The sequence below is a fragment of the Mytilus trossulus genome, chromosome 6, assembly GCF_036588685.1.
Source record: "Mytilus trossulus isolate FHL-02 chromosome 6, PNRI_Mtr1.1.1.hap1, whole genome shotgun sequence".
Taxonomy (NCBI): domain Eukaryota; kingdom Metazoa; phylum Mollusca; class Bivalvia; order Mytilida; family Mytilidae; genus Mytilus; species Mytilus trossulus.
Window position 1 is genome coordinate 85,987,291 of NC_086378.1, and position 26,629 is coordinate 86,013,919.

The 26,629-nt window shown below is 33.4% G+C and overlaps 3 protein-coding genes across 3 annotated transcripts in view; all 3 read right to left on the reverse strand.

Moving 5' to 3' along the window:
• Positions 1-2,751, reverse strand: part of LOC134722086 (sodium- and chloride-dependent transporter XTRP3-like) — a 30,401-nt gene extending 27,650 nt beyond the window's left edge. The window contains exon 1 of the mRNA XM_063585556.1: positions 2,421-2,751. Within this exon, the coding sequence (XP_063441626.1) occupies positions 2,421-2,631 (211 nt within the window). The 5' untranslated portion in view covers positions 2,632-2,751. The remainder of the gene's footprint in view (positions 1-2,420) is intronic.
• A 3,456-nt stretch (positions 2,752-6,207) lies between these two features.
• Positions 6,208-9,320, reverse strand: LOC134722088 (uncharacterized). Its single transcript, XM_063585557.1, has 4 exons — positions 9,144-9,320; positions 8,008-8,148; positions 7,519-7,635; positions 6,208-6,401 (listed from the first exon to the last, which is right to left on the reverse strand). The coding sequence occupies exons 1-4, from the start codon at positions 9,231-9,233 to the stop codon at positions 6,243-6,245; spliced, it is 507 nt and encodes a 168-aa protein (XP_063441627.1). The 5' UTR covers positions 9,234-9,320; the 3' UTR covers positions 6,208-6,242.
• Positions 9,321-12,720: 3,400 nt separating this feature from the next.
• Positions 12,721-18,111, reverse strand: LOC134723089 (uncharacterized). Its single transcript, XM_063586729.1, has one exon. It carries the CDS (start codon positions 18,109-18,111, stop codon positions 12,721-12,723), a length of 5,391 nt encoding a protein of 1,796 aa, XP_063442799.1.
• Positions 18,112-26,629: the final 8,518 nt, after the last annotated feature.

Here is a 26,629-nt window from a genome sequence, read left to right on the forward strand (position 1 = left end):
ATTTCTTTTCAAAAAATATAAGAAGATATGGTATGAGTGCCAATCTTGGCAAAAGTCATGGGAAGAAAAGAACCTGTTCCTAAAGGACGTGAGTGCGTATTTATATATCCTGCCCTGCCAAACGAATGTCCCATAACGAGGAGGCACTTTCAGTGGAGAAATTGTGGGCTAGTTATATTCTCTGTGTATACTCTCTTATCATAAATCCAGTCTTACGTGTCGTTTATGCTGCACAGTATTGAAATAATTGTATAACATGTATAAAAACGCCTTTATGCTAGGATAAAAAAAAATTCGCCCGAATATGCAGGACATATTTGCCACTGGACGATAAAATTAATCATCTAGAGTCAAAAATATGATGTACATTTATGGTATATCAAAAATTATCCCTAAACTTCAAGAAGTCATTCTGTATTTACTGGTCCTATCGGCAACCCTACATTAAGCTTTGTTCTTCTGATGTTCCATATCCCGACAATTTGACATCGAAAATATTTGCCGCTTGAAGTTGAAACAAAAATCAAAATTATTGAATGACAAAGAAGGAAGACACGGAAACTGTAATAGAAAAATCTTCTTATTTTGCTTGTCAGTTTCAGAACTATCCCCCACGTAGACACACTTGTTAGCCTACTACTGCGCCACTGCTTTATAAACAAGGTTATGCATTATTTTTGTTCGTTGTCTTTTTTGGACTTTTTGTAATTTGAATTAAATCAAATATGGAATATAGTATGGGAATTTGAGTCAAATCGGTGAACACATATTTTGCAGCTAATGCCCCTTGAAGTGCACATATACGGTTGTTGCGTTCATATGCACTTAGATCTTACATGTAACAGTTAGGGTAAAACAAATCGGTTTTGAACGTGCTCAGCACGTGCTTCTTGTGCGCTCGTGATCGACTGTTTGGAGAGCTAAAATATAACATTTTTGAGATCATAAAAACAATCTGAGGTCAAAATTATTTGACGACTTTGAGAAGGATAAACTTGTATTACAAGGGACGTCAGTAGTTATAGTGACTTTTATTGGGGGAAACATGAATACACACACACACCACATATTATAACCCCAAGTTTCCTTTTTTACACGGATTCAGAAGATACAGATCTAGATTCTAACGATGCACTTAATCATGTCACTATGTACAAACTATTTCAAGTCTTATCTTAACCGTTTAACGAATCCCTGTAGTAACGAAAGTCAAGTACTCAAATGTACTGAGGCAATAACTGGAAAGTTCCGGTCAATCTGCTGCCCAATAAGTTGACCTCACTGACCAGATCTTTGTAAACACAATCAATAGTCACAATACAGAAAACTACTAGAATTAAAGTATAAATAATTTAAAGTTCATGTTCCAACCGTTCTTCACAAAAGGTGTGTTGTTAAACGAGAAAAATGCTATTATATTATTTTGTATAAAATATTTAGCGATTTAAAAATAACGTACTTGTAAACAAATAAAGAAAAAATTCGGTCAAGTATACATTCTAAATCAATACTACATTGTTTTGTCTGTAGCAGCTGTTTACATCTTGATTTTCTGAGAAAATAGAAAATAAAATGGTGTCTGCGCGATGATTTCTGCAGAAATAATGCAGTCATTTGTAGGCGTAGAATTTGATGAATTATTTATATGTGTGTGCAGAAAATAGTTTGGTTTTCTGGTGGCGAAGGAATGTAACCCATCTTCTTAGAAAACATGCACACGTGTGTTATATTTATTGCTAAAGAGGGTCTGTTAAGGGAATGCATAACATGTCCATTTATTATTATAGTTCAATGTTCTTATAGAACAAAATAATAACAATTCATCATTAGGGGAGTTATCATTGCCACAAAATTAACAAATGTGTACACTTAGGATTCTTGACATTTACGTACAACCATCAAATTAATTGTCTACGTCAAACATCCATCAACAGAAAAGAAGAATAGACTTCTCCGATAACTCGATAACACAGTGTTATGTGTACTACAGTTTTCTGAGAGTGTTCTAAGAAAACCGTGAGCTCGTTGTTTACATCCGCATTAGTTGATAATGGATATTTGTCTCATTGGCAATCATACCAAATTGTCCCTACTTTTACATTACTTAGAAACATTATGAAGATAAAAGTATATTGCTTTGGATGCTGACTTATTGAGTATCAAGGTCCAGTGGCAAATATGTCATGGGTTTTTAGGACGACATAATTTGGCTGCTTAACAAATAAGGATTATATTTAATGAATAACTGAAAAAAGATTATCAAAATCCTTTGCTTTGAAATCGTTCACATTTAAATATTGATTTAAGTATCAAATTACTGAACTACACTATATCAACAAAACGAATAAAATGTCGGTTAATTAGATCCCCCCTTCTTTATTTTGACAGAATTTACGCACTATATATAATTCATACATTACCTCCTCCATTTCGTTGGCAGAGGTAAGGAAATCTCCAGACATTTCCTAATCCAACAGCGTAAGATATAACCATGAAAAAATATTGTAATTTTGAATCCCAAGCAACACGTGGTTGCTCGTTTACTTCTCTTTCAATCGTTACTTCTAATCCTGGATCATCAGAATATAACTTTTTAGTTTCTACAGTCATATTTTTATCTTTTTTACCCATTGTATAAGTTTTATTTTTAAATCCGTTAGATTAATTAATTAGATTTGCAAGGATGAACGTAAACAGAGCAGCACTACCGTTACTATACTACACAGTAGTGAATGAATGAATGAATGAGTGGATTGGTCCATGTGTCGGCAGTGGGGTGTGAAGGTTGATAGCAAAATATTGCTTATGTTTTTTGTTTCTTGAAAAAGTAAAAAGTATTCATTTATTGCTTTTGATCCGAATAAAGAAAAATAAATAAAACCAAAGTTTTTAAAAAGAAATATTTAAAGGGAAATGTGTGGTTGAAAGAGACACACGCTCAGCCTAGACGATATACTCTTTTTTTTCGACGAGCAGCCTCAGCAAGCAGCATGTTCGTGTAACTTATATATTTTTCTATATTTTTGAATTTACTAAGAATGTTTTAGAATGTATGTCTATTTCTTTTCTCAATTAAATTAAAATTAAAAATAAGAATTTATGCGTTTTACTTTACCACTTATTTCCGACGCGACAAGTACAACAGATGTTTAATATAGATAAAAAGATAACTATTACGTAGTATTTTAGTAATATTAAACGAAAATGTAACATATTTATTAATCTGATGGTTTCTTTTGTTGGAGTAAATGAAAGAAAAAAAGAAATAAGATCTTATGTTTTAAAGGTTTAATAAAAAAGATAGATAACTTCTTTTTTTTAAAGTAAAATAAAAAGAAATGTTTGCTAAAGGTCTGTTAGACATAAACCCCCTATAAAAGACATCTTAAGGTCATTACACTATACAGGATATATGTAAGAGTGACTTCACAAATACACGATTTCCAGTGATGATGTTTCAGCTGATTGAATCTGCACTTTTACAAGGAGATTGAAAAAGATAGCTTCACGGAGTAATCAAGTTTATGTGAACTTAAGAATACTTCTTTGACTCAGTAGAAAAGTGATAGATAACAGCCTTGAAAAGTTGCTTCAGTTTTATCATGTTTACCAAAATATAAGGTTCATATTTCCTCACACAACCACGTTCTGTTTATTTTTTTTCTACACACACTATGTTCAATGTCACATCATTTTTATATACTTTTGAGAAACACGTATGAACCACTTCAAAAATCGACAACCGCTGAACAGCAGGTTCATGACCTTAAACGTTTTTTTTTTAAATATTTATCAACCTTCACCCTTAACTGAAACAATATAATGTAACATCACAGCATAGATAGACGTACTATGGAATATTTTATGAAGCTCTTTTATATGAATATAGCTGCAGTACACTATTTTATTGTCCTGAACATGCATGAAATATTTGCCACTGGACGTTAAGTAACCAACAATCAATCAATTTAATGAAATTTACATATACATTATGTTATACTGTGAGTAAGAAAAGAAATGAACTGCTTGCTGTTCGATGTGAGCCAAAGCTACGTGTTGAAGGCCGTACCTTGACCTGTAATGGTTTACTTTTATAAATTGTTACTTGGATGGAGCTAGAGTTGTCTCATTGGCACTCATACCACAGCTTCCTATATCTATCAACATGTTTATAACATTTAATTTTCATGGTTCATAGCATTCAGTGCTTAGTGGCTCATAACATCGAATGTGTCATGGCTCGTGCACTGGTATTTATTTGAAGTTATTGTTCAAACTTGCACATTGAATACCACAACATACAGGCAATACATTTGAATAATTGAATCATTATTCGGATTTTAGGTGTGGATAGTATACACCCATGCCATTGAGTGCCTAGCGATGATGCCTAGTGTTCCTAAAAGTAGCAGTTATGCAAACAAATGTTATTATTAATATTTTCTGATTTCATTTTGAAGTTCTATAAAATTACCGGGGGTTCTCTGAAATCTTCTAAGATTCACCTCGTAACATAGTTTTAAAACAAATGAAAAGTACAAAAGTAAGACAAATGCATTTTAGTCCCCGCCTACATGACATGAAGGCGACATTTAGAGAAAAAGTCAAACATTCTTCCATCAATCTTACCGTGAACTTCTCGTTAATATGATGTGATTTGTTTTGACGAGAAGATTGATCAGTATGGGGGAAATAAATGATAATTATACAATTGTATGTGTAGTGTAACACGCGTTTAAAAGTTACAATTGATAAGTTGTTGTTTGCTTAACGTCCAGTGGCAAATAATATATGAGCAAAGCCCATACCGCATAGTCAGCTATAAAAGGCCCCGATAAGACAATGTAATTGAAAGAAAAGATGTTGATCAGAAGGAAAACGAACCCCAACTGAAGATGCGAACATGGTTGTGTGTTTATCATGTTAGTCATGTTATACAACAGATTAAGTTACTAAAAGGAGTAAACTAATAATAAGTTACCAAGTGAGGAAAAACAAACAATTTTTTTTTTATATATAGATAGTAGTCAAATTTTAAATATCATTCAGTTAACTGTATTATCGGTTTTCAATATTTTAACAATGTGTATTTATCAACTTTAACTCATATTTGCTCGACACGGAAGTGATCCGTTCTTTCTAAAATGGATCAATTTACATTTACTTAAATCTTTTGAATAGGAAAATTATGCTATCATGTAACAGAATATATTTTATTATCTGGATTCTAATGAAATACCTGGAGTTTCCCCTAAAAAATGATATTTCAAGTGTGAAATTAATCCTGGTTTTCGACTCTTCTTACGCAATATATACAGCAGTAAATGTTGTGAAAAGACATTGTCAATGCAATTGCATCAATGCATAAAATAAGATATATATAATTTTGCTCCATTTTCAAGGTGACCTTTAGATTTTACGATCTTGTCATTGGTGTATAGTTTTCTCATTGACAATCGCACCACTTTTCATTACATGTATTTCTTTAATTAAATATTACGATATAATCATCATTTGTGAATACCACGAGAAGACAGCACCTCTAGATAACCTTTCCCTTAAAATGACAAAAAAAGAAAACCTGTTTACAGAATTCAGTTTTGTTAAAATATTTTCCTTTGTGTTTGTAAATGTGGTCAGATATAACTTTTAAATCTATGGGAATCAAGATTTGTGCACTTGAAGTAGAGTTTTTATCACGACTGAAATATACGCATTATAACAACTAAGCTGGCTGGTTATCAAGAGAAAGCATACTCGTAATCACGACTTATAATTGTTGTAAATAATCAGCTGGTCGACACATTATGAAGATTTTTGAACTCGTTCACTACGCTCGTTCGTCAACTTGAAAACATTATTTATTTAGGTGATCTTCGAAAGTACAATGCAGATTTCTGGAATATGTTCACAATAACACACACTTAGCAGTTTCGTTAAGATTATTAGATCAAATCAGTTCTGACAAATTTTCATATATATATATATATGTCAAATTCATGTGTTACTTTTAGAATAACTGTTTAAAAATTTCGATATATTATCTATGGTGAGTGTAAGGTAGGCGAGACATTTCAGCGTTTGTTCTATTGTGTAAATCGAAATGGTTATATTCTAGCATTATTGATTCTATATACTAGCATGTATCACCATTTGAAAAGACTTAACTCAGTTTTACATTTGAACTGATAAAAAAAAACACACAAATATGATTCCACCACGTTCTTTAAGTTTATTTCTAACTAGATATCACAGGGAGGTAATCCAGTTCCTCTTCTGTAATAAAAACCTTTCAATATATGTTCTATTTTGCTGTGTTTCCTGAAGAAAGACTCCAATGGTTTATCTAGACGACTTCCGTAATGTGACGAGGACAGCACAGGTATAAACCTCTGTTGTTCCTGGAAACAAAAATATATTGGTATTTGTAAAGGGCTTCAGTATGGAACATATTTGAAATCATAGAAATGCTTTAAGTACTAAATAACTTTGTGGTACCACCTCCTCATATATATATGTATATACTAGTATACAATGTTTATGAATTTGGTATGATATGTATTTGTGTATGTTATGTATTGTCTTGGTATCAATCCTGTATTTTGGATTTTAAACCAATAGAAATTACTTACTTACTTATTAACAATTCATTTAAGAATTGAATGCTTCTTTTTGTAAATTTATTGGGTGGTAAAAGCGTTGACCGAAGTACATTTTGTATGAAGCGCTTCCGCGCTTCATTCTAAAAATGTACGCACGGTCAACGCTTTTACCACCCTATAAAGTTTCAAAAAGAAGTATTCAATACTTATAATTTCATTTTTTAAAGCTAAAATCATGAAAACACGATTTTTATCCAGTTTTATTTAATTCACCTGTGCACTTTTTTGTGGGACCTCGTGTCATCATGCATGATAAATGTTATTGTCTGATGCAATTGTTTACGGAATAACATGTTAGCCAATCAGAATAACGTATTATAATGAAACTTACATCTAATGTAATTATTAGTTGATAGATAAAAGAAGATGTGGTATGAGTGTTTATGAGACAACTCTTCACCCAAATCACAGCTTGTAAAAATGTAAGTTTACCATTATAGGTCAAGAAGGTCTTTAACACGGAGCCTTGGCTCACACCCAACAGCAATAAAGAGCGTCAAAAATGACTAGTGTAAAACCATTCAAACGGGAAAACCCATGGTCTAGTCTATATACAAAACGAGAAACAAGGTTGTTTTTCCTAATAAACGTGAGACAACCTAAAATAGCCCAACTGCATCTAACGTTCGCGTCTCCGAATGTCTCGTTGTGACGCTTGGCTTCGAATTCAAACTTAAATAAGGAGGGCCAGATCTTTTCTGTAAAGGTGTTTTATGCTTTTTTGAACTATTGTTTTGAAAATATATGTTTTGTTAACTGTTAATGAACCACCTCTTGTCCCCTTTATATTTTACCCTGTTTTGCTTCTGCAGTAGTTACCTCACTGTTTGATTTAAAAATAAGAAAAGCTTTATACCTCGTCTTGAACTGACAACCCGATAGTTTGTATCCTGCCCCTGTCGTCACGATGCAGTTTACTGTCATATCCATATTGTATGTGAAAAAGGCGGTCATAAGTTGATAATACATCAGCCTGAAAAATACAAACATTTCTAATATTTCCAGAAGTTTATTTCATATCGATGCTGTATTTGGTCAGTCTTTCAACCTTCAGTCTCTCAGCTTCATTTTCATACATTATAATGTAGTTATTACGGATATTAAGCCTAATTACAAATTCTAAACAAAAATACTATGCATCCATTTAGATATGATTTTGTCAAGTAAGATTTTAAGTAACAAATAAAAGGAAAGACGCAAAAACCACAATACCAATAAAAACAGACAACACAGCGATCAAAAATGGACAAAAACAACAATAACAAAACATTACACACCAAAAATAAAATAAGTCGGGGGAAATTATTTTTATGTAAAATTTACATTCCTTTTGTGTTATACTTACAACAGTTTCTCGTTTTCTGTGGTCGTATACGGTAGTACAAACAGGGTCTAATTCTGACCGTGACCACGTTTTTATGCCTCGCCAATGCCTCGAGCCATCTCCGACTGTAGCCAAGTGATTTCTTGTTATTCTTTCCGTTCTCTGTTGAAAAAATAATTATATTTTATATGACAGTACAATTGCAGAATAACAGTATTAATCGTCGGTTGTTGATAGGTCATCTAGGTAATATTGTTGATAATTCCAGGTATAGTATTGCCTCCTTAAATATGGTTACTTTTTGATCATTGATCATACTCTTTTTTTAAAAGTTATGGAAAAATGAAAAATAAAGTATTATCATGGGGTCGCTTAATTCGTTTTTCTTCTACAATATGCTAGTAATCAAGGCCTTTTATAGCTGACTATACGGTATAGGCTTTGCTCATTGTTGAAGGCCGTACGGTGACCTATAGTTGTTAATGTCTATGTCATTTTGGTCTCTTGTGGACAGTTGTCTCATTGGCAATCCTACCACATCTTCTTTTTATATTCTTCTTCTTCTTCTTCCAAGAAAGGAACCGTATTCATGCTGAATGTGTATGGTCCCGTGAAAACTTAGCGCATTGCCGGGCAAGGCAGCAAGTCGTCTCAAAGTTATATACATTTAAAACATTCGCCAATATACAATCATTAAATTATGTACACTCTAAGCTATTCACTTCCTTCCTTTCAACTATAAAATAGAAAAAATGCAGTAATTGATCTTCCTTTGTAGATATGTGTGTAAGTAGATTGATTGACTTTTGGAACTTAAAACCCTTTTAAGGTCAGTAAAGGACTGGAACGTATCGTCAGGGGACCATGAATACCGTATAGCGGGTTATTTTCGCGGGTGTAAAATTTCGCGTTTTTCATTGAATAAGGTATACGAAAAATTTTGGCGGTTATTATTTTGGCGGACTCAACATTTTTAACATTACCTTTGCATGTACACTTTTAAATTGGCGGAATTTATTTTGGCGATTTTGTTCTATCCGCGAAAATAAGCGAAAATTTACACCCCGCGAAAATAACCCGCTATACGGTATTTTGATCGGGAGAATTACGGAAATTGTTACCCACGCAAACAGAATGGTGGCGAAACCTATACTTACTGACAATACGTTTTTCCATATTCCATCTAGTTCTCCTGGATTTGGTTCACTCTTACCATACAAAGACATTCGTTTCCCATCATCATCCATGTTACAGCCGACTTCTCCTACACGTTTCAGACTTACGTTACTATGTTCTTATTAACGTTGTAAGTCTTTCCTGTCACGTCATAAACGTTCTGTCATTGTTAAAGGAACAGTATCTATTATATAAAACATTCAGCACTATTTAGTTACTTCAATGATTATGGAAATATCAAATTTTCATTGTAGAAAGCTGTACCGGTAAATGATTAAGGATGACCAGTAGACGATATTACAGTCGGTCAAAGTCATTCATTGATTATAGACTTTTGTATCGGTATTGCTAGTTACGACCAGTTGAAAATACAACAGTCAGTCACACGTCCATTGTTGAATATTAGAAAAGCTGTATCGGTATTGTTTATTACGACCAGTTGACAATATAACAGTCGGTGACACCTCTAGTATAGACTACAGAAAGCTGTACCGGTATTGATAATTATGACCAGCCGACAATATTACAGTCGTTAACACTTCTGACGTTGATGAAAGAAAGCTGTGCCGGTATTGTTAATTATGACCAGTAAACAATATTACAGTCAGCCATATGTCTGTCATTGATTATAGAAAGCTGTACCGGTATTGTTAATTATGACCAGTAGACAATATAACAGTCAGTCATATGCCTGTCATTGATTATAGAAAGATGTACTGGTATTGTTAATTATGATCAGTAGACAATATAACAGTCAGTCATATGCCTGTCATTGATTATAGAAAGATGTACTGGTATTGTTAATTATGATCAGTAGACAATATAACAGTCAGTCATATGCCTGTCATTGATTATAGAAAACTGTACCGGTATTGTTATTATGACCAGTAAACAATATTACAGTCAGTCATATGCCTGTCATTTATTATAGAAAGCTGTACCGGTATTGTTATTATGACCAGTAGACAATATAACAGTCAGTCATATGCCTGTCATTGATTATAGAAAGCTGTACCGGTATTGTTATTATGACCAGTAAACAATATTACAGTCAGTCATATGCCTGTCATTGATTATAGAAAGCTGTACCGGTATTGTTAATTATGACAGTAGACAATATTACAGTAGGTCACATGCCTGACATTGATTATAAAAAGCTGTACCGGTATTGTTAATTATGACCAGTAGACAATATTACAGTAGGTCACATGTCTGTCATTGATCATAGAAAGCTGTACCGGTATTGTTAATTATGACAAGAAGACAATATTACAGTAGGTCACATGTCTGTCATTGATTATATAAAGCTGTACCGGTATTGTTAATTATGACCAGTAGACAATATTACAGTAGGTCACATGTCTGTCATTGATTATAGAAAGCTGTACCGGTATTGTTAATTATGACCAGTAGACAATATTACAGTAGGTCACATGTCTGTCATTGATTATAGAAAGCTGTACCGGTATTGTTAATTATGACCAGTAGACAATGTGTACAGTAGGTCACATGTCTGTCATTGATTATAGAAAGCTGTACCGGTATTGTTATTATGACCAGTAAACAATATTACAGTCAGCCATATGTCTGTCATTGATTATAGAAAGCTGTACCGGTATTGTTATTATGACCAGTAGACAATATTACAGTCAGTCATATGTCTATCATTGATTATAGACAGCTGTACCGGTATTGTTAATTATGACCAGTAGACAATATTACAGTCAGTCATATGTCTGTCATTGATTATAGAAAGCTGTACCGGTATTGTTATTATGACCAGTAGACAATATTACAGTCAGTCATATGTCTGTCATTGATTATAGAAAGCTGTACCGGTATTGTTATTATGACCAGTAAACAATATTACAGTCAGCCATATGTCTGTCATTGATTATAGAAAGCTGTACCGGTATTGTTATTATGACCAGTAGACAATATTACAGTCAGTCATATGTCTGTCATTGATTATAGAAAGCTGTACCGGTATTGTTATTATGACCAGTAAACAATATAACAGTCAGCCATATGTCTGTCATTGATTATAGAAAGCTGTACCGGTATTGTTAACTATGACCAGTAGACAATATTACAGTCAGTCATATGTATGTCATTGATTATAGAAAGCTGTACCGGTATTGTTATTATGACCAGTAAACAATATTACAGTCAGCCATATGTCTGTCATTGATAATAGAAAGCTGTACCGGTATTGTTATTATGACCAGTAAACAATATTACAGTCAGTCATATGTCTGTCATTGATTATAGAAAGCTGTACCGGTATTGTTATTATGACCAGCAAACAATATTACAGTCAGCCATATGTCTGTCATTGATTATAGAAAGCTGTACCGGTATTGTTAATTATGACCAGTAAACAATATTACAGTCAGTCATATGTCTGTCATTGATTAAATAAGGCTGTACCAATATTGTTTATGATAGATATAGGAAGATGTGATGTGAGTGCCAATGAGACAAGTAATATTACAGTAGGTCACATGTCTGTCATTAAATATAGAAAGCAGTACCATCCGGTATTGTTTATACTGCCAGTAGAGAATATTACAGTCGGTCACATGTCTGTCATTGATTATTGAAAGCTGTACAGGTATTGTTTATAATGACTAGTAGGCAGTATTACTGTCAGCCATATGTCTGTCATTGATCATAGAAAGCTGTACAGGTATTGTAAATTATGACCAGTAGACAATATTACAGTCAGCCATATGTCTGTCATTGATTATAGAAAGCTGTACCGATATTGTTATTATGACCAGTAGACAATATTACAGTAGGTCACATGTCTGCCATTGATTATAGAAAGCTGTACCGGTATTGTTATTATGACCAGTAAACAATATTACAGTCAGTCATATGTCTGTCATTGATTATAGAAAGCTGTACCGGTATTGTTATAATGACCAGTAAACAATATTACAGTCAGCCATATGTCTGTCATTGATTATAGAAAGCTGTACCGGTATTGTTATTATGACCAGTAGACAATATTACAGTCAGTCATATGTCTGTCATTGATTATAGAAAGCTGTACCGGTATTGTTATTATGACCAGTAAACAATATTACAGTCAGCCATATGTCTGTCATTGATTATAGAAAGCTGTACCGGTATTGTTATTATGACCAGTAGACAATATTACAGTCAGTCATATGTCTGTCATTGATTATAGAAAGCTGTACCGGTATTGTTATTATGACCAGTAAACAATATTACAGTCAGCCATATGTCTGTCATTGATTATTATCGTAAAGTGGTTTTACTAAAAACTGCATGTAATAACAAAGACGTCTAAACTGTATGAATTTGTATTGAAGACTAAAGATACAATATTAACGTCATAAGAACACGACGTCCGATCTAAAATGATGGCGCGTTACGTTAACGTTCTTCTGTGCGTAATTTCTAACATTCTCCGGCCCACGAAAAGTAAAAATTTAAAACTTGTAAAATAATTAAAGTCTCTCGGTTAAAAAAACTTTTACCACAGTTCATAATATAATGTCACTTTGAATTTAACGTTCGATTATCTGTTCATGTTCTCCCTGTAGTCAAAGTCCTGATTCGTTCTACTGCTACACGTTTTGCCTTGCGATCTTTCGGTGAGTTTGAATCATGATCCTGTTCCTTTGTGTCGCATGTGTTGACTTCATTCGTACTTATTTCCAAAGGGTAAAGTTTCTTTATTGGCCTTGATGTTATTCCGTTTTTCGTTCTTAACATAACTGACCTTATGAGTCCATCTTGTCCAAAAACAAGTTCTTTTATAATAGCTAGTTGCCAATTAATCCTGGGAGTTTCGTCGTATATTTGAACGATGTCACCAACTTTGATATCCTGTTCCTTATTACCGTTGATGCGATGAAATTCGCGTAAAGCGGTTAAATATTCCTTCTTCCATCTACACCAGAAATACTTAATTATCTGGCATTGTACTGTATAAAGTTTGTTTGAGGAAGAATGCGTAAAGTCTTGTACAAGGTTGTCGTCGACGTGTTGGTTGCTAGGATACGGTAATGATACGATTTTCCTTCCATATAATAAATGAGATGGAGTCAGTGGGTCCTCGTCTATCGGATCTGTAGATATGTATGTCAACGGACGGTCATTTAGAATCGCCTCTACTTCTATTACTGTAGTATTAAGTACATCTAAACTCACATAAGATCGTCCTAAAACTTTCTTGATACAATTTTTTGTTAATCCAATAAGTCTTTCCCAAAAACCGCCATACCAAGGCGCTCGCTTCGGTATGAACTTCCACTCTGTCCCTTGACTATTCAATGTTGCTTGAAGTGTTGGTGATGAAGTTAGCCTTTCAATTTCTTTCGCTGATGCTACATATGTTGTCGCATTGTCAGATAACATGATTTTTGGGAGTGATTTCCTACTTGAGAATCTACGGAAAGCTAAAATAAACTGTTCTTCTGTTAAATCTGTAACTATTTCTAAGTGTACAGCTCTGGTGCTAGCGCACGTAAAAAGACATATGTATGCCTTACTGTCTTTTCCATTCTTATTCCTTACTTTTAACGCTCCAGTAAAATCTACACCAGTAACAGTAAAAGGAGGCGCTTCGCGCAGTCTGTCTTTTGGTAAAGGTGGTGCTTCTGGGGTACGGTAATGTTGTCCTGTAACTTTTTTACATGTGACGCATTTACGCAAAATAGTTTTCACGTTTTGACGGATTTGCGGTATCCAGTAAGATTGTCTCAATAATGTAACTGTGCCGTTAACTCCTGAATGTAAGCTTCGCTTATGTGCATCTTGTATTATCAAATTTGTGAGTTTGTCATGTGCTGGTAAAAGTATCGGATATTTCGCCATATCGCTAATCGGTGCATTGTGTATTCTTCCCGCACAACGAACTAATTTGTCCTCGTCCAAATATAATTTAAGTTGTTTGAACAGAGAATGTTTTGACTTTCCAGTTCTTTCTAAATCGACGTAAATATCCAAGTATCTGTTTTGTTGAATATCTTTTATCCACATTAATGCTGATCTGTCTATTTCATTCACGGCCAATTGACTAGTGGTCCTTTGTCTTGTCCTACAATTTTCAATAAATCTGATGACGTAGGCAGTAACATGTAGCAACTTATTGGAAGTGTCAAACCTTGAAATGTCTACTATTCCAGAAATATGGGCAATGTTAATAGAATTCCTGTCTGTGTTATCCTCGGTAGTTTGTGTATTTTCTGTGTCTTCTAAATTTGTAAGAATTATTGTTTCATTGCCATTCCACTTAGGCCACAAGTTTTCTTCGTTAATCCACGTTGGTCCTTTAAACCAGAGGTCGCTGTCGGCAAATTTATCAAAGTCTACTCCACGCGATAAAAGGTCAGCTGGATTTGAGTTCGTTGGGCAATATTTCCATTGGTATTTCTCTTTAAGTTTCTTGATCTCTTGTACTCTGTTTCTTGTGAAGACGTTAAGCGGTTTTGTTGTGTTCATCCACTGCAAGACAATTTGGCTGTCAGTCCATAAAAATGCGGTAGAAAAATGTATATTTTTTCCTATATAATCCAATAACCTTGCGCCAATTACTGCTCCCATTAACTCTAGCTTTGGTATTGTTATCTGTTTTAACGGAGCAACTCTGCTTTTTGCCATAACAAGCGAACTTTGTTTTTCTGTCACAATATATGCGCATGCTCCGTAAGCTTTAGCACTTGCATCAGTAAATATATGTAGGGTTGAGTTCGAAATATCTTCCTCTCCTTGAAGGTACATGCGGGGTATTTCCGTTTCTAGCGCCTTTTCTGTATTTTGAGCGATTTCTGTCCATTGTTTTGTAAATTCTGACGATAACGACTGGTCCCAATCATGTCCATTCGTCCATAACTCCTGTAAAAACATTTTATTTCTCACTGTGATTGGGCTTAAAATTCCCAACAGGTCGTATATTCTAGATGTCTGTTTTAGTACATCTCGTTTTGTAACAGCTTTGTTTTTATTACCAAGTGCATCCTTTTTAGCAAATGTAATTGTGTCTTTCTCAGCATTCCATTTTAAACCAAGTACCTTGATAATTTTGTCATTGTCCACAACACTGTCTTTTCTTGCAAATTCCTGTAATATCTCACTATTTGAAGCCCATGATCTAAGATTAAATCCTGCGTTGGCAAATAATGGTCGAGTCTGGTTGTAGTAATTTATTAAATCGTTTTCTTCTGAAAAACTTGAAATAATGTTGTCGACGTACAGGTCATTTGTTAACCTCTCTGTCCAGGTGCACACGTTGTCTTTCAAATGTTTCAGCAAAACAGCATTCAAAATAAAAGGAGAGCATGTTGCACCGAAAAGAACGGATTTAAAACGGTAAGTTACTAACTGTCCTGTTGGGTCTGTTGGGTTGCTGTACCAATAAAATCTTGTAACGTCTCTGTCCTTTTCTTCTAGTCCCACATTAAGAAACGCTTTCTCGATGTCTGTTGTTACTGCATATTTATGTAGACGAAACCTGAGAAGTATTGCAGCTATGTCGTTCAGATTTGGTGGAATGTTTAGTAAACAATCATTCAGTGAAGGGATATCAGGTGTTTCACGGCAACTGCAGTCGTACACTATTCTTATTGGGGTAGTTGCAGAATCCTTTTTCACCGGGTGGTGTGGAATATAATGTACTTTTCTGTCTTGTGGAATTTTGTCGTCAACTTTTTCTATAAAGCCTCTTCTCTGCTGTTCTGCGATGATTTCTCCATATTTTGTTAACATGTTTGGATCTTTTCTTAATCTATTAACAACGTTTACTGTCCGTCGATATGCAATATGTCTATTCAATGGTAGTGTTGGGTGGTCCTCTTTCCATGGAAGTTTTGCAAAATAGCGGTTGTCATAGTAACGGATCGAAGTTTTTTCATACACGTCCTGAAATTCCTGATTAAACTTAAAATCGGCGTCCATATTCTCGGTCCCAGTTGTTTCTATCTTCCAGAACTTTTCTAGATCAAACTCTTCTCGTTTGGTTGAAACAATTACATTCATCATTGATGCGTTTGTGTTCACTGAGTGGGTTCCTTTCAGAGGTCCTGAGAGTAGATATCCTAGTTTGGACCTTACTGCTGTAGGTCCCTCGCCTCTGATGTTCTCATCCTCAACTATGTTCCAATATTGGTCAGCTCCAATAAGTAATCCTATTTCAAATGATGCATCTTTATTTACGGCGTGAGCTAATCTTAAATGTTGTAAATACGGCATAGTTTTGGCAGTATGAATGTAAGTCGTCAATGGTGCGGCTATTTTTGGTACAATTAAAACATCTACTGAAATATGGTCGCCATAAATAGTCTGTAACTTAACTGTTGCAGTATCTAGTTGTTGAACTCTGCTGTTCTTGTCAGTGTCTCCAAATCCCGATAATGCTATTGCCTCTCTTCCTGTTGGTCTTATATCTAATGTATCTGCTACTTGCCTAGTTATAAACGACCTTTGGGCGCCTTCGTCGAAAAGTATATTGGTGTCAATTGTTTGTCCTCTGTAGTTTAGTGGTGCAATTGTGGTCTTCAACAAAACATTTGGGCGATCACGGCCTAGAGATGAATATAAAACTGTTGTCTCAGATTCCTCCGCGTTGTGTGTTTGTACTGTACATGTACTACTTGTACTTGCAGTTTCTTTGTCGTGGTCTTTGTTGCATAGGCTTGTGTGGTGACGTCTTTTACATTTTTTGCAGTTTGATTTTGATTTACAATCTGCTACACTGTGTCGCCCTAAACAATTAAAGCACAGTCTTTCCTTTTTTACAATTGTCATGCGGTCGTTTGGATCAGTATATTTAGTACATTCTGATGAATAGTGGGGCTCCTTGCAGTATGCACAGTTTATGGTATGAGATTTCTGTGTTGAATTGGTTGAATTGTTTTTTGGCCAGATTTTACGTGATTTTGTATTTGTGTAGAACGTAGCTGTAGCGCTCGGACTCTCACCTGTTTCTGTACTGTTACCAGACTCTAAAATGGCCAGCTCCTTAAAGATAGATCTCCTAAGATCACCGAGAAACCAATCTGTTGAACCGTGTTCACGAGTCAGGTTTTTGCGTATTTCACTGGGCATTTTGTTGAGTATGACTGGTACTAATAACGAGCCGTATGAGTCTTGAGCCTGTCCGAGAGATTCAAGGCCTCGTATGTATGTTTCTGTCCTGTCGTAGTAGCTTCTAAGGTGCGTAAGCGTATTCTTTGGTGCGGGTATGTCTAGTAATGCTTGCATGTACGACTGAATTATCTTATGCTTTTGTCCGAATCTTTCATGTATGAGTTCAATAGCTTTGTTGTAGTTTGTGTGCGTAAGAGCAAATCCGGCAATGGTGTATGACGCTTCTCCTTCTAGTAAAGATTTTAGGTAGTTGAACTTTTGAACGTCGGTTAGAGTGTTGTTGTTGTGAATTGCGGAATCAAAAGAATCCCAAAAGGATTGCCATTCAAGTACGTTTCCGTCAAATGTAGGTAAATTCAATTTCGGTAGTTTATGAAAGTTGCTGCTATTGACGCTTGAATTTGAACGTAAAGACGTGAAATTGAGGTCAGTATTTTGTGAGTCATCTCTTATGCTATATACAGGACCAACATTTTGAATGGGTTGCAGTATCTCATTGTGTGGCGAAAAACTTCTAGCGGCTGCATTTAAATTTGATGTTTGAGCTTGAATAAATTTACGAATTTTGCGTATTTTCGTCTCTAAATTAAATTTATACTCATCTGTGTCAAGTATCTCTTGCTCTATATCCTCCTCTTGTACACTATCCAAAATGTTCTTATCCAAATCCTTTAGAATATCTTGCTTTTCCTTCAATGTATCCAAAATTGTTTCTAACTCGTCCTCTTCCGGTTTATCTTCTGTTTCACTTCTCTCCTCAAATCTTCTTAAAATCCTAGAAACTGCGCTTCTGTGTCCCGCTCGAATAGATTTAAGCTTTGTAGTCATCTTCATCTGGTCACGGTACCAATATCGTAAAGTGGTTTTACTAAAAACTGCATGTAATAACAAAGACGTCTAAACTGTATGAATTTGTATTGAAGACTAAAGATACAATATTAACGTCATAAGAACACGACGTCCGATCTAAAATGATGGCGCGTTACGTTAACGTTCTTCTGTGCGTAATTTCTAACAATTATAGAAAGCTGTACCGGTATTGTTATTATGACCAGTAGACAATATTACAGTCAGTCATATGTCTGTCATTGATTATAGAAAGCTGTACCGGTATTGTTATTATGACCAGTAGACAATATTACAGTCAGTCATATGTCTGTCATTGATTATAGAAAGCTGTACCGGTATTGTTAATTATGACCAGTAGACAATATTACAGTCAGTCATATGTCTGTCATTGATTATAGAAAGCTGTACCGGTATTGTTATTATGACCAGTAGACAATATTACAGTCAGTCATATGTCTGTCATTGATTATAGAAAGCTGTACCGGTATTGTTAATTATGACCAGTAGACAATATTACAGTCAGTCATATGTCTGTCATTGATTATAGAAAGCTGTACCGGTATTGTTAATTATGACCAGTAGACAATATTACAGTTGTTAACATGTCTCTCGTTGATTTAAGAAAGCTGTAATAGTATTGTTAAAAATTACCAGTGAAAAATATTACAGTCGGTCAAACGTCTGTTGTTTAAGACAGCCCTTCCAGTATTGTTAATTATGACCAGTTGAGAAAGTCGGTCAATTGTCTTTTATTGAGTATAGAAAGCTGAACTGATATTGATTAAGACAAATAGTCGATATATCAGTCGTTACACGTTTGTCGTTGATTGAAGAAAGCTGTACGAGTTTTGTTAATATTACAGTCGGTCAAATGACTGTCATTGTTTATCGAAAGCTTTATAGTATTGTTTATTATGACCAGTGGACAATATAACAGTCGGTCAAATGACCGTCATTGGTTAATGAAAGCTTAATTTTATTGTTTTTATGACCAGTGGACAATATAATAGTCTGTCAAACGACTGTCATTGTTTAAAGAAAGCTTTATAATATTGCTTATTATGACCAGTGAACAATATTACAGTCGGTCAAATGACTGTCATTGTTTAAAGAAAGCTTTGTAGTATTGTTTATTATGACCAGTGGACAATATTGCAGTCATTCATATGACCATCATTGATTACGGAATGCTGAATCGGTATTGTTTATTATGATTAGTAGAAAATATTACAGTTGTTCACGTCTGTCACTGGTTATAGAAAAGTGTACTGATATTAATGACAAGTATATGATTAAACACATTTTTCTAGAGGTTATTATGATGTTAACCGGGATGATTGTGACCAGTGAACAATATTACAGTCGGCCTATGACTGCCATTGGATATATAAAGCTTTAAAGTATTGCTTTTTTTTTACCAGTGTACAATATTACAGTTGGTCAAATGATTGTCATTGGTTATAGAAAGCTTTATTATATTGTTTTTATGACCAGTTCACAATATAACAGTCGGTCAAATGACTGTCATTGGTTATAGAAAGCTTAATAATATTGTATATTATGACCAGTGGACAATATTCCAGTCGGTCAAATGATTGTCATTGGTAAAGGAAAGCTCTATTATATTGTTTTATGACCAGTGAACAATATTACAGTCGGTCAAATGACTGTCATTGGTTATAGAAAGCTTTATATTATTTATTATGACCAGTGGACAATATTACAATCGGTCAAATGATTGCCATTGGTTAAAGAAAGCTTTAAAGTATTGTTTTTTATTACAAGGGAACAATATTACAGTCGGTCAAATGACTGTCATTGGTTATAGAAAGCTTTATAATATTTATTATGACCAGTGGACAATATTACAGTCGGTCAAATGATTGTCATTGGTTAAAGAAAGCTTTAAAGTATTGTTTTTATTACCAGGGAACAATATTACAGTCGGTCAAATGACTGTCATTGGTTATAGAAAGCTTTATAATATTTATTATGACCAGTGGACAATATTACAGTCGGTCAAATGATTGCCATTGGTTAAAGAAAGCTTTAAAATATTGTTTTTATTACCAGGGAACAATATTACAGTCGGTCAAATGACTGTCATTGGTTATAAAAAGCTTTATAATATTATTTATTATGACCAGTGGACAATATTACAGTCGGTCAAATGATTGCCATTGGTAAAAGAAAGCTTAATAATATTGTTTTTATGACCAGTGGACACTATTACAGTCGGTCAAATGACTGTCATTGTTTAAAGAAAGCTTTATAGTATTGTTTATTATGACCAGTGGACAATATTGCAGTCATTCACATGACCATCATTGATTACAGAATGCTGTATCGGTATTGTTTATTATGACTAGTAGAAAATATTACAGTTGTTCACGTCTGTCACTGGTTATAGAAAAGTGTACTGATATTAATGACCAGTATATGATTAAACACATTTTTTCTAGAGGTTATTATGATGTTAACCGGGATGATTGTGACCAGTGGACAATATTACAGTCGGCCTATGACTGCCATTGGATATATAAAGCTTTGAAGTATTGCTTTTTTTCTGACCAAGGTACAATATTACAGTTGGTCAAATGATTGTCATTGGTTATAGAAAGCTTTATTATACTGTTTTTATGACCAGTACACAATATAACAGTCGGGGTCAAATGACTGTCATTGGTTATAGAAAGCTTTATAATATTGTGTATTATGACCAGTGGACAATATTACAGTCGGTCAAATGAGATTGTCATTGGTTAAAGAAAGCTTTATTATATTGTTTTTATGACCAGTGAACAATATTACAGTCGGTCAAATGACTGTCATTGGTTATAGAAAGCTTTATAATATTATTTATTATGACCAGTGGACAATATTCCAGTCGGTCAAATGATTGTCATTGGTTAAGGAAAGCTTTTTATTATATTGTTTTTATGACCAGTGAACAATATTACAGTCGGTCAAATGACTGTTTTTGGTTATAGAAAGCTTTATAATATTATTTATTATGACCAGTGGACAATATTACAATCGGTCAAATGATTGTCATTGGTTAAAGAAAGCTTTATTATATTGTTTTAATGACCAGTGAACAATATTACAGTCGGTCAAATGACTGTCATTGGTTATAGAAAGCTTTATATTATTTATTATGACCATATTATTTAGTATGACCAGTGGACAATATTACAATCGGTAAAATGATTGTCATTGGTTAAAGAAAGCTTTATTATATTGTTTTATGACCAGTAAACAATATTACAGTCGGTCAAATGACTGTCATTGGTTATAGAAAGCTTTATATTATTTATTATGACCAGTGGACAATATTACAGTCGGTCAAATAATTGCCATTGGTTAAAGAAAGCTTTAAAGTATTGTTTTTATGACCAGTGGACAATATTACAGTCGGTCAAATGACTGTCATTGGTTATAGAAAGCTTTATAATATTATTTATTATGACCAGTGGACAATATTACAGTCGGTCAAATGACTGTCATTGGTTATAGAAAGCTTTATTATATTATTTATTATGACCAGTGGACAATATTACAGTCGGTCAAATGAGATTGTCATTGGTTATAGAAAGCTTTATAATATTATTAATTATGACCAGTGGACAATATTCCAGTCGGTCAAATGATTGTCATTGGTTAAAGAAAGCTTTATTATATTGTTTTATGACCAGTAAACAATATTACAGTCGGTCAAATGACTGTCATTGGTTATAGAAAGCTTTATATTATTTATTATGACCAGTGGACAATATTACAGTCGGTCAAATAATTGCCATTGGTTAAAGAAAGCTTTAAAGTATTGTTTTTATGACCAGTGGACAATATTACAGTCGGTCAAATGACTGTCGTTGGTTATAGAAAGCTTTATTATATTATTTATTATGACCAGTGGACAATATTACAGTCGGTCAAATGACTGTCATTGGTTATAGAAAGCTTTATTTTATTATTTATTATGACCAGTGGACAATATTACAGTCGGTCAAATGAGATTGTCATTGGTTAAAGAAAGCTTTATTATATTGTTTTTATGACCAGTAAACAATATTACAGTCGGTCAAATGACTGTCATTGGTTATAGAAAGCTTTATAATATTATTTATTAGGACCAGTGGACAATATTCCAGTCGGTCAAATGATTGTCATTGGTTAATGAAAGCTTTATTATATTGTTTTTATGACGAGTGAACAATATTACAGTCGGTCAAATGACTGTCATTGGTTATAGAAAGCTTTATATTATTTATTATGACCAGTGGACAATATTACAGTCGATCAAATGACTTTCATTGTTCAAAGAAAGCTTGATAGTATTGTTTGTTGTGACCAGTGGATAATATTACAGTCGGTCAAATGACTGTCATTTGTTAATGAAAGCTTAATGATATTGTTTTTATGACCAGTGGATAATATTACAGTCGGTCAAATGACTGTCATTGTTTATCGAAAGCTTTATATTATTGTTTATTATGACCAGTGGACAATATAACAGTCGGTCAAATGACTGTCATTGGTTAATGAAAGCTTAATTTTATTGTTTTTATGACCAGTGGACAATAAAACAGTCGGTCAAATAACTGTCATTGTTTAAAGAAAGCTTTATAATATTGTTTATTATGACCAGTGAACAATATTACAGTCGGTCAAATGACTGTCATTGTTTAAAGAAAGCTTTATAATATTGTTTATTATGACCAGTGAACAATATTACAGTCGGTCAAATGACTGTCATTGTTTAAAGAAAGCTTTATAATATTGTTTATTATGACCAGTGAACAATATTACAGTCGGTCAAATGACTGTCATTGTTTAAAGAAAGCTTTATAGTATTGTTTATTATGACCAGTGGACAATATTGCAGTCATTCACATGACCATCATTGATTACAGAATGCTGTATCGGTATTGTTTATTATGATTAGTAGAAAATATTACAGTTGTTCACGTCTGTCACTGGTTATAGAAAAGTGTACTGATATTAATGACCAGTATATGATAAAACACATTTTTCTAGAGGTTATTATGATGTTAACCGGGATGATTGTGACCAGTGGACAATATTACAGTCGGCTTATGACTGCCATTGGATATATAAAGCTTTAAAGTATTGCTTTTTTTTTACCAGTGTACAATATTACAGTTGGACAAATGATTGTCATTGGTTATAGAAAGCTTTATTATATTGTTTTTATGACCAGTTCACAATAAAACAGTCGGTCAAATGACTGTCATTGGTTATAGAAAGCTTTATAGTATTGTGTTTATGACCAGTAGACAATATTACAGTCGGTCAAATGATTGTCATTGGTTAAGGAAAGCTTTATTATATTGTTTTAATGACCAGTGAACAATATTACAGTCGGTCAAATGACAGTTATTGGTTATAGAAAGCTTTATAATATTATTTATTATGACCAGTGGACAATATTGCAATCGGTCAAATGATTGTCATTGGTTAAAGAAAATTTTATTATATTGTTTTATGACCAGTGAACAATATTACAGTCGGTCAAATGACTGTCATTGGTTATAGAAAGCTTTATATTATTTATTATGACCAGTGGACAATATTACAGTCGGTCAAATGATTGTCATTGGTTAAAGAAAGCTTTAAAGTATTGTTTTTATTACCAGGGAACAATATTACAGTCGGTCAAATGACTGTCATTGGTTATAGAAAGCTTTATAATATTATTTATTATGACCAGTGGACAATATTACAGTCGGTCAAATGATTGTCATTGGTTAAATAAAGCTTAATTATATTGTTTTTATGACCAGTGGACAATATTACAGTCGGTCAAATGACTGTCATTGTTTAAAGAAAGCTTTATAGTATTGTTTATTATGACCAGTGGACAATATTGCAGTCATTCACATGACCATCATTGATTACAGAATGCTGTATCGGTATTGTTTATTATGATTAGTAGAAAATATTACAGTTGTTCACGTCTGTCACTGGTTATAGAAAAGTGTACTGATATTAATGACCAGTATATGATTAAACACATTTTTTCTAGAGGTTATTATGATGTTAACCGGGATGATTGTGACCAGTGGACAATATTACAGTCGGCCTATGACTGCCATTGGATATATAAAGCTTTAAAGTATTGCTTTTTTCTGACCAGTGAACAATATTACAGTTGGTCAAATGATTGTCATTGGTTATAGAAAGCTTTATTATATTGTTTTATGACCAGTACACAATATAACAGTCGGTCCAATGACTGTCATTGTTTAAAGAAAGCTTTATAGTATTGTTTTTTATGATAAGTGGACAATATTACAGTCGGTCAAACGATTGTCATTGGTTAAAGAAAGCTTTATTATAGTGTTTTTATGACCAGTGAACAATATTACATTCGGTCAAATGACTGTCATTGGTTATAGAAAGCTTTATATTATTTATTATGACTAGTAGACAATATTACAATCGGTCAAACGATTGTCATTGGTTAAAGAAAGCTTTATTATAGTGTTTTTATGACCAGTGAACAATATTACATTCGGTCAAATGACTGTCATTGGTTATAGAAAGCTTTATATTATTTATTATGACTAGTGGACAATATTACAGTCGATCAAATGACTTCCATTGTTTAAAGAAAGCTTTATAGTATTGTTTATTGTGACCAGTGGATAATATTACAGTTGTTCACGTCTGTCACTGGTTATAGAAAAGTGTACTGATATTAATGACCAGTATAGAATTAAATTCATTTTTGTCGAACCTTCGACTTTTGTCGAAAAAGCGAGACTAAGCGATCCTACATTCCGTCGTCGTCGTCGGCGGCGTTTACAAATATTCACTCTGTGGTTAAAGTTTTTGAAATTTTAATAACTTTCTTAAACTGTACTGGATTACTACCAAACGTGGACAGAAGCTTGTTTATGATCATAAGATAGTATGCAGAAGTTAATTTTGTAAAAATAAAATTCCATTATTTCCGTTTTTTACTTATAAAAGTGTCATAAAGATATTGTTAAATTCCAATTAAATAATAATTCTAGGATTATTTAATACCCTGTTATAAATGGACTTAGTTTTTCTGACTGAAACATTATATTCACTCTGTGGTTAAATTTTCAAAAAAATAATAACTTTCTGATACTATTTTTAATTTGTACCAAACTTGGACAGAAGCTTGTTTATGACCAAAAGCTAGTATCTAGAAGGAAATTTTGTTAATATTTTGTACCTGTGTATCTGTATTTTACTTATAAATGGACTTAGTTTTTCTTTCAGTTAACATTACATACCATTTGCAGTTAAAGTTTTTAAAACATTTATTAGATTCATAAAGTAACTATCCTGGATTTTTACAAAACTTGGACAGAAGCTCCTTACAATCAAAAGATAGTATCAAGAGGAATATTTTTATTGATTTTTTCCCTCATTTCTGTTGAGCCTGTGATTTTCAGCAAAAGTAGGCGAGACACTGGGTTCCGCGGAACCCTTACAAATTTTTTCTAGAGGTTATTGATGTGTAAACCGGGATGATTAACTCACAAACTGAATAAGCTTTTCGTAGCTTAAGTGTATTTATTCATGGTCATATATGCACTTAAATAGACACAACTGTAATGCATTTGTTTTTTAATCTCTATTTGCCGAAATATCCTGGGATCCCTGCAAGCTTGTGTCAACCATGAAAAGATTAAGAAAGTAGTTTCAGAAACATGGTTTATCGAAGTGTAAACTTAGAGAAAAGTTCTAATTGACCAATCCAATTCAAGTACATGTATTTATCAATTTGAAAATCATATAAGAATTATTAGACAACATTAGTCTGTCAAATGTGTGTCATTGGTTAAAGAAAGCTGTACCAATATTGTTTATTATGACCAGTAGACAATATTACAGTTGGTCACATAGTTATCAAAAGTACCAGGATTATAATTTTATACGCCAGGTTATGTCTGTCACATGTCTGTCATTGATTATAGAATGCTATATCAGTATAAGTTAAGATGAGGTTGTGAGTTCGAAAATTGTACTGGGCAGTTGCATTTGACCTCAATCTTAGTTTTCCTAAGGAAGGTGGGTGGTTCTCTGTTCTCTCAGGGCATTCCAGTTCATCCACAAATAAAAAGTTACCACCACCAAATAGCACAATAGTAGTGAAAGAGGCATTAAGCACCAATCATTTAATCTTAAATATTAAAAAAAAAAAAAAAAGAAAAGCTGTTTGGAACTTTTAAGCAAGTGCTCATCAACCACAATTAAGCACTAAATGTTAAGATGTTATCTATCAAATGAATTTTAAAGCAGATCATCCCAGACAATTTCTTATCATACAGTTTATTCAAAAACTCATGTCAAACCATAAATAGTCCTGTAATACTTGCAACTGGACATTTAGCATCCAACAATCAATCAAATAAACCATTTTTTTTCTGAACATTACACAAATCTGACAAAACTTCATTATATTATACAATATAGAGGCAGTAAATTTAACACAGAC

Excerpts from the sequence above, each read along its gene's own strand:
- LOC134722088 (XM_063585557.1), bottom strand. The coding sequence starts at position 9,233 with ATGGATGATGATGGGAAACGAATGTCTTTGTATGGTAAGAGTGAACCA. Across the intron at positions 8,149-9,143 it reads TATGGAAAAACGTATTGTCA|AGAACGGAAAGAATAACAAG; the intron begins GTAAGTATAGGT and ends TTTTTTCAACAG. Across the intron at positions 7,636-8,007 it reads ACAGAAAACGAGAAACTGTT|GCTGATGTATTATCAACTTA; the intron begins GTAAGTATAACA and ends TGTATTTTTCAG.
- LOC134723089 (XM_063586729.1), bottom strand. The coding sequence starts at position 18,111 with ATGACTACAAAGCTTAAATCTATTCGAGCGGGACACAGAAGCGCAGTT.